This window comes from Trypanosoma rangeli (genome assembly GCF_003719475.1).
Source record: "Trypanosoma rangeli strain AM80 chromosome Unknown Tra_15.4_contig_00245, whole genome shotgun sequence".
NCBI classification, from domain to species: Eukaryota; Euglenozoa; class Kinetoplastea; order Trypanosomatida; family Trypanosomatidae; genus Trypanosoma; species Trypanosoma rangeli.
Genome location: NW_021705990.1, coordinates 21,440 through 29,014, shown reverse-complemented (window position 1 = coordinate 29,014; position 7,575 = coordinate 21,440). Strand labels below are relative to the sequence as shown.

The 7,575-nt window shown below is 56.8% G+C and overlaps 3 protein-coding genes and 1 pseudogene across 3 annotated transcripts, besides 7 other annotated features; all 4 read left to right on the top strand.

The window, feature by feature from the left end:
- Nucleotides 1–169: 169 nt before the first annotated feature.
- Nucleotides 170–406, top strand: TraAM80_06594 (hypothetical protein; annotated as a pseudogene).
- Nucleotides 407–483: 77 nt separating this feature from the next.
- Nucleotides 484–1,074, top strand: TraAM80_06593 (ribonuclease mar1; the record flags this gene model as incomplete). Its single annotated transcript, XM_029383432.1, has 1 exon — nt 484–1,074. One exon carries the CDS (start codon nt 484–486, stop codon nt 1,072–1,074), a length of 591 nt encoding a protein of 196 aa, XP_029236720.1.
- A 14-nt stretch (nt 1,075–1,088) lies between these two features.
- Nucleotides 1,089–1,129: a sequence feature (A-rich).
- A 578-nt stretch (nt 1,130–1,707) lies between these two features.
- Nucleotides 1,708–4,572, top strand: TraAM80_06592 (PIF1 helicase-like protein; the record flags this gene model as incomplete). Its single annotated transcript, XM_029383431.1, has 1 exon — nt 1,708–4,572. One exon carries the CDS (start codon nt 1,708–1,710, stop codon nt 4,570–4,572), a length of 2,865 nt encoding a protein of 954 aa, XP_029236719.1.
- A 130-nt stretch (nt 4,573–4,702) lies between these two features.
- Nucleotides 4,703–4,725: a microsatellite.
- A 583-nt stretch (nt 4,726–5,308) lies between these two features.
- Nucleotides 5,309–5,346: a microsatellite.
- Nucleotides 5,347–5,514: 168 nt separating this feature from the next.
- Nucleotides 5,515–5,533: a microsatellite.
- Nucleotides 5,534–5,591: 58 nt separating this feature from the next.
- On the top strand, nt 5,592–6,731 carry TraAM80_06591 (putative mitogen-activated protein kinase 3; the record flags this gene model as incomplete). Its single annotated transcript, XM_029383430.1, has 1 exon — nt 5,592–6,731. The coding sequence occupies one exon, from the start codon at nt 5,592–5,594 to the stop codon at nt 6,729–6,731; it is 1,140 nt and encodes a 379-aa protein (XP_029236718.1).
- A 69-nt stretch (nt 6,732–6,800) lies between these two features.
- Nucleotides 6,801–6,827: a sequence feature (G-rich).
- A 68-nt stretch (nt 6,828–6,895) lies between these two features.
- Nucleotides 6,896–6,941: a sequence feature (A-rich).
- A 602-nt stretch (nt 6,942–7,543) lies between these two features.
- Nucleotides 7,544–7,569: a microsatellite.
- Nucleotides 7,570–7,575: the final 6 nt, after the last annotated feature.

Below are 7,575 nucleotides of genomic sequence, written 5' to 3'. Positions count from 1 at the left end.
TTGGGTATTTGGAGTCAACCGCGTTGTTTCTCCTTCGTCTCTGTCCCTTCTCCCCCCCTCCCCGTGATAAACACGCGGGTTGGCGTCAAAGCACGCGCTCAGCACCAACACCGCTACCGCCACCAGCGGTAACGTCATTACTTTCTTCTCGCACTCATAAGTTGACCCGTGTGTTTTTTATTATTATTTGGGCTGCACTTCCGTGCTTTTTTATTATTCTTTTTTTTCTTTTATTTCTGCGTCCCTTCCCTTTCGCCCCTGCGCTCTGCATGCGTGTGGGCGGCGTGGGCGGCCAGGCAATGAGGTCGCTGCCGCACGACCACGCGCATTCACCTCCTTTTTTGGTTATTGTTTTTGTTTTTTTCCTCCGCGGGAACATTTTTCTGCCGTTGCCACCAAGCACGGGGCCAAGCCACAGTCAGCTAGCAGGAAGTAGAAGGAAGGAAAAAGTTACGGGGACGCACGGAGTGTTGTTGTGTAGGCATGTCGCGGCTGTTGAAGCACTACGGCGCCTGCAAGACGGCATTCTTCTGCTGCGATATTCAGCAGAAGTTGGTGGGACACGTGACAAACCTCGACAACTGTGTTTTGGTTTCCAACCGCTTCGCTGCATTCCACACCATCCTGGGCACCTCGCAGAGCCTGTACGTTGTGGCAGAGCAGTACCCGAAGGGCCTGGGGCCGACGGCTGCAGGCATCAAACTTCCCCCGGACGCACACGTCTTCTCCAAGCTGCAGAGCTCCATGTTGGTGCCGGATGTGATGGCCATGATTAATGTGCCGGAGGTGGAGCAGATTGTACTTTGGGGTTGCGAGACGCACGTGTGTGTGCTGCATACCGCCGCGGCTCTGCTGGACCTGAAAAAGAAGGTCGCCGTTGCGCTGGATGGCTGCGGAAGCCGGAGGGATGGGGAACACGCCGCTGCTGTTGAGTGGATGCGGTCGTGGTCACGCGATGGGTGCCAAGTGTCCACGTCAGAGTCCATCCTGATGCAGCTGACGCAGGGCGCGGCGGACCCCCTGTTCAAGCCCGTCATGGCGCTCCTGAAGCAGAACCATTCGATGCCTTTCTGAGAGCAGAGAAGAGATTATTATATTTTTTTTTGTTGTTGTTTTTCTTTTTTTTTTTCGTTTCCATGTGAGCTGATCAGTGCGTGTAATATGTCTGCACCGAATACGAACCTGTCTTTACCTTCTTTCCTTGCAGACTACAAGTGTTTATCGATGTAAGTTGCCGCCTGTTTCTTAGTCCTGCATGTCTCTGCGTGCAGGTGCTCTGACTGTCAACATGGGGGCAAATGTCTAATGATGGTGTTGAGGAGGGAGGAGGGAAGGGGGGGGGGCATAATGCGTGCCGCCGTCTTCCCTTTCGCCTCTGCGCTCTGCATGCGTGTGTGCGGCGTGGGCGGCCAGGCAGTGAGGTCGCTGCCGCACGACCACGCGCATTCACCTCCTTTTTTGGTTATTGTTTTTGTTTTTTTTCCTCCGCGGGAACATTTTTCTGCCGTTGCCACCAAGCACGGGGGCCAAGCCACAGTCAGCCAGGAGGAAGTAGAAGGAAACGCCGCCGGGTGCCAAGAGACGAGCATACAAAAAAGTCTTTGTGCGCCAGAAGGAAGTTGGAGGGAGATAAATAACACCAGACGTGCCGGGTGGGGTACGGCATTTTTCTCGTCTCTCCGTGTGCGCTTACGTGTGTGTGTGTGAATGTTCACACGTTTCTTAGCATCTTTGCGGCAGATCAACGCCGTTGGGGCGGCGCGGCACGCGGCTTTTTTCACCTCGTGGCGGCAGGTCAGCCGTGAGACGGGAAAACGGCCGCCCTCGCGATGCCCCTCGCAACAGAGGCAACATCGTGTCGCGAGCGCGGCGATATTGTCCGACGTCCTGGCGAAGGAGACGAAGAGTGTGCTGACGCGTGCCGTTGCTCCGCCTCCGCCGGCGCTGTCGTCCCCGTTGGCGCCTTCACGAGGAACGCGAGGACGACGTCCGAGAAACTCGCGTGGTGAAATCGAAACCGCCGGCAGCGCCGTGGAGGGGAAAAAGGAACAGGCGGGCAGAGAAGCCATGGTGCCCGGGCACAATGAGCAGGCGGCATTGCAGGGCATGAAGCCGAAGAAGACGTTGACAGGGGTGAAGAAGAAACAGAGGAAGGCGGCAGAAGGGGTTCAGCAGCTGAACATCACGCCTGTGGCCTCCGGCATAGATATGCGCATCGAGACTAAAAAGGCGAAAGGAGTAGCCGTTGTTGCTGGAGAGGATGAGGTGGCTGTGGACAAGGAGAGCGAGCAGTTTATGCGACTTTTGGTGGATGAGACGACGCGGCGGCAACAACAGCGGGGCGGGGTGGCCCCCGACCGCCAGGAGCACGATACCAACCTCTGTGACGAGGAGGAGTACCTTGCGCAGCTGGAAGGGGTGCGCCGCATCCACGCGGTCAAAGCTGCACCCGAGGAGGCAACTGCAGGGGATAAGGCTACCGCGTCACTTTTGGAGGATGCGGCGGAGGACGACGATGCCGCCAACTGCGTCGACGAGCTCAGCGGGGAGCAACGCCGTGCGGTGGAGTTGGCGCTGCAGCGGCGCAACTTATTTGTCACGGGTGGCGCTGGGACAGGCAAATCGCTGGTTATCCGTGAGATTGTGCGGCGGATGCGCCAAGACGGCAGCCGTTCGGTGTTTGTTACGGCCACAACAGGGGTGGCGGCGCTGAATGTGCGTGGGTCGACCATTAATAGCTTCGCTGGCGTGAAGTTTGGCGCCGGTGCGGCGCAGGATCTGTTGAAGTGGGTACGCCGCAACCGCCGCGCCGCGGGGAGGTGGAAGTACTGCCAGACCCTCATCATTGACGAAATCTCCATGATGGATCCCGAGCTGCTAGACAAGTTAGACTTCATTGCCCGCGCGATGCGCCGCCGTGTGGACGAGCCGTTTGGCGGAATTCACATCATTCTTTGCGGAGACTTCCTGCAGCTCCCACCCATTCCGCCCCGCCACGGCCAGTGGTCTCAATCCCAGTGGCAGGGGGGAGACGCGACGGCGAGGAATAGGGCTGACGCTGGTGAGGGGGAGGAGGCGGAAGCGGTGTTGCCGGTGCAGCCCACGAAGCGGTACTGTTTTGAAGGGGAGGCGTGGAGGGGGCTGGGGCTGACGACAGTGGTGCTGCGGCAGAAGTTCCGTCAGAACGAGGATGCCAACTTCCAGCGCGTTCTCGACGACGTGCGCCTCGGGGTGCTCTCGGCGGAGACGCACGAGATGCTCATGTCCCGCGCTGTCACAGAAACGTCTAAAGCAAGGCCGCGGAGAGGCAGCTACCTCGCCGAGCCCCTGCAGAATGCGACGACGATGGCGGCTGGAGACAGGGAGAGGTATGTGCGGCTATGCGCCACAAACAAGGAGGTGGAGGCCCGCAACACCAAGTATTTCGCTGCCTTGGAGCCGCGTGGGGTGGTTGGTTGCCCCAGGCCAACAGATGCAAGTGACTCGTCTCACGCACCCTGGGCACAGGAGCGTTATACTAGCAACACGAATGACGATGGGGAGGATGGGACGTATGAAGTGGAGAAGGAGGAAGATGATATGCGTCCCCTGCAGGTTTACCGCGCAAACGACATTTATGAAGAGGACGATGCCGCCGCCTCCGGCCTGCCGTCGTGGGTGAGGTTTGAAGACAGCACCCTACCCACGGAGCTCGAGCTGAAGGTGGGCACCCGTGTGATGCTGCTGCAGAACATTTCGCTTCGCTTGGGTCTGGTGAATGGCTCAGTTGGGGAGGTCGTCGGCTTCCTGCACCCGCTTGAGCTTGTCGAGCTCGTCCTGCGGGCACCGCGTGAGCGACACCACAGCTCTGCCCGTGGGCAGGAGCTGCTAAGTCGTGGCGGGTTCCCCACCACCAACGATGCCTTCCGTTGCGTGGATACGTCACTGGGGCAGTCGCTTTTCTGGTCGCTACGTCAGCGCGGTCTGCGGCAGCCGACGGAGGTGAGTTACGGTAGCGTCTACGGCAATGCCCACTACCGGGACGTGCAGAAGCTCGTCGGCATCTCCACTCAGGCCTCCGTGCACCCGCTGGAGCTGTACCTTGGCGGGATCCCGCCGCCGCAGCTGCGCCGCAGCCGACTGCCGGTGGTGAAGCTTGACCTGCAGCCGCAGCACCTCTCCCTTCGCTCGGACGCAGCAGCGAAGGTAAGCGATGACGCGGGTCGTGGTGCGCGTCTTCCGCGGCACGTCTACGCGTTTGTGTCGCCCTACTCGCATCGTTGGTACATGGGCGATCAGGTGGTCGCGACGCGCACGCAAATTCCGCTGCGGCAAGCCTGGGCCATGACGGTGCACAAGGCGCAGGGACTGACCATCTCGCACGTGGAGGTTGCGATGCACCGTTTTTTTTCACCTGGACAGGCGTACGTCGCATTGAGCCGTGGCACGCAGCTGGATAACATTCGCCTGTTGAACTTCAAGGAAAACAGCATCCGTGCGTGCCCTGTTGCAAAGAGCTTCTACGCCACTCTGGTGAACGCGGAGCAGGGCGTAGACGAGGCGTCGGACGAGACTGGCATCTCCGTGAACTGACGGAAAGAGAAGGCGAGAGTGAGTGGCAGCGAGACAGAGCTGTGTTTATACTTCCTGCCACGTACGCTGGCGGTGATTGCACCATCTGTAATGAAAAAAAAAAAAACATTGGGACGAAAAAGAAAACAGATGTGTGTGTGTGTGTGTGTGTGTTGGCTGCCAAGGTAGCAGGCAGGCCGCCCACTGAGAGTGTGTGTGCTGAGTAAAGGAAGTGGGAGTAAGAAGCATAGAAGCGGCAATGCGTGTATACATAAATAGAGAGAGGGAGGAGGGGGGCACAACATACATAGATCCACACAGAAAGAGGAGCGAGAGAAGTTAACGGAGAGCAACGTTTTTGTGTAGATGTGCATTGTGCAAAATCATCACTTGTCGTTTGCTTTAGTCCTTTGCAGATGCATGTTTACTGGTGTACGTGTGCGGACCCGGTGCGTTGTGTGACGCCTTCTGCTTCGCACCTTCTTGTTTTTTTTTTTCCACCCCTGTTACGGCGGTGAAAGTATTCAGATATTTACATAGAGGGTACATAAGGAGCGGTCGGCGTCCCGCAGTCTTGTGTTCATACGCCCTGCAGGAAGAGACTGCAGTGACGAAGGGAAGTGATAAGGGGAGAAAAGGTATTTCCCATTATGTAGAAAAGGGGATACAAACTGCACCGGTGAGCAACGGGAGGCAAAACTATAAAAGAGTGGGAAAAGGCGACACTGATGCCCTTCACTCCGTGGACCTAATTTGCAGAGATAGAGATAGAGATACAGAGAGAGAGAGAGAGAGCAAAGTTGGGGTGTATCGCATCGCTGTGTGACTGTCACCTTCTCGTCTTTTGCTTCTCCTTGCATTGCACCCTGCAAGTAGTGAAGGTCTGTTCAAGGGACAGGAAATTAGAAGGGACTCCGCCTTGCTGCTGCTCTTGGTGGTGGTGGTGGTCCGTTCTTTTGCTTGGTGTGTGTGTGTGTTTGTGGAGGTAAGCAAGGACAGGCAACAGGCAACAGACACTAGAAGAGAGTGGGGCGGCGAGGATGCACCATAGCAACCAGGAACTTTGCGAACCCACTATTGTGGGCGACTTCAAGGTTTATAATGTGAGCGGTTCTCGCTTTGAGGTGCCGAAGAAGTACACTTTGCTGAAGATACTCGGAACGGGGGCCTACGGTATTGCCTGCTGCTGCTTTAACGAGGAGACGAAGGAGAAGGTGTCTATCAAGAAGTGTCGTGACGTGTTCAGAGACTTGGAAGATGGCAAGCGTGTTCTGCGTGAAATAGCGATGATGCGCTTCTTTCAACATGAGAATCTGCTGCATGTCATGGACATCCTGCCACCCATGGAAAAATACAGCGATTTTCGCGATGTGTACATTGTCACCCCGCTAAAGGACGTGGACATGAACGTCGTGCTGCGTTCCCGGCAGGAGCTGACTGACGCTCATGTGCAGTACTTTGTGTATCAGATCCTGCGTGGGTTGAAGCACCTGCATAGCGCCGGCGTCGCCCACCGCGACCTCAAACCGGCCAACCTTGTCACAGACATTTCCTGTGAACTGAAGATTATTGACTTTGGACTTTCACGGAATGTCACGATGCCGTACTATGAGCTGACCGACTACGTCATTACACGATGGTACCGTCCGCCGGAGCTGCTGCTGGAAAACAACTACTACACAACGGCGGTGGATATCTGGTCCGTTGGGTGCATCATGGCGGAGATGTACACCCGCAAGCCCGTGCTTCGTGGACGCAACACGATGGACCAGCTCCGTCTGATTTGCACGCACATTGGCAAGCCTCCGAGTGAGATGGTCAACAACCCTGAGGCGCTGGATAAACTCCAGGGCCTCCCCGACGGCTCACTTAAGGTGTCGGAGTTGGTGCCGGGGTTGACTGACCCGGACGCCATTGATATTCTCAAACAGATGTGGGAGATTGATCCAGCCAAGCGCAAGTCGGCGGCAGAGCTGCTGCAACACCCCTTTCTGGCACCTCTACACGACGAACAGGACGAGCCGGCTTGCCCAACGCTCTTCTCCTGGCCCTACGAGCAGCAGGAGATGAGTCCTAGTACCCTTCGTCGAGCCTTCTGGGAAGAGATTTGTGCCTTTAACCCGCAATTGGCCGAGCAAATGCCTGCGGACTCTAAAGAGAAGGGCCAGGTGAAGAGTTAAACTCACCCAAGTGTGTGTATATACATATATACAAATACACGTGTGTGGAGCTCGCTCACTCGCCCTTCTCCCCCCCACCCCGCCCACCCCCACCCCTCTTTCTTTATTTCTCTCCGCTTACTCTCCGCATATGTGTGTGTCACAACTGTTTTTTTTTCCACATTTTTGTGGATTTTTTGTAGTTTCTTCTTTTTTATTATTTGTTATTTGGACCGCCGTGCACTTTTGTGCGTCTGTCGGTGTGCATCTTCGCGGGATTACGCCGGGTCCGCCTGGATGAAGGTCGGCGGGACGCGGCCACTCGCACGCACGGACGCACGCAGAGGCATCCCCCGGCAAAGGTCTCGTTCCGCTCCCGCTAGTTGTGGCTGCTGGCTTCGTCGTTGTTTACCCGCCACGGGGGGCAGCAAACAATTTATGCCTCCAGCCACTCGTGTGTGGGTACTGCGGTGAAGGGCTGGGACGGCCTCTGCTCGCGTGTTTCCCCGTGGGTGGTGGGTGGCTGTGAGTAGAGGATGGAGAGAGAAGAAGGGGGAGGTACACACACACACACATGCGTGCATGCATGTCGTTCTGCATCTGTGCGGGGAGGGGGAAGAAACCGTTAACTGCTTTTGGGTACAAATGCCGGGAGCGGGAAATGGGTACTCGAGGAAAGTGGGGTGGTGAAGAGGAATAAGCAAGCAGGTGGGGGGAATGACTGGGAGTAGAACGTGCCGCGCAGCAGGTGCGTGGTTGTGGTGGATACGGGAGAATTGATTGATAGGGGAAGACAAGAAGGAAAGAACGAAGGACTGTGCATGTGTGTGGGTGAGAGAGAGAGAGAGAGAGAGAGGAGGGGGAA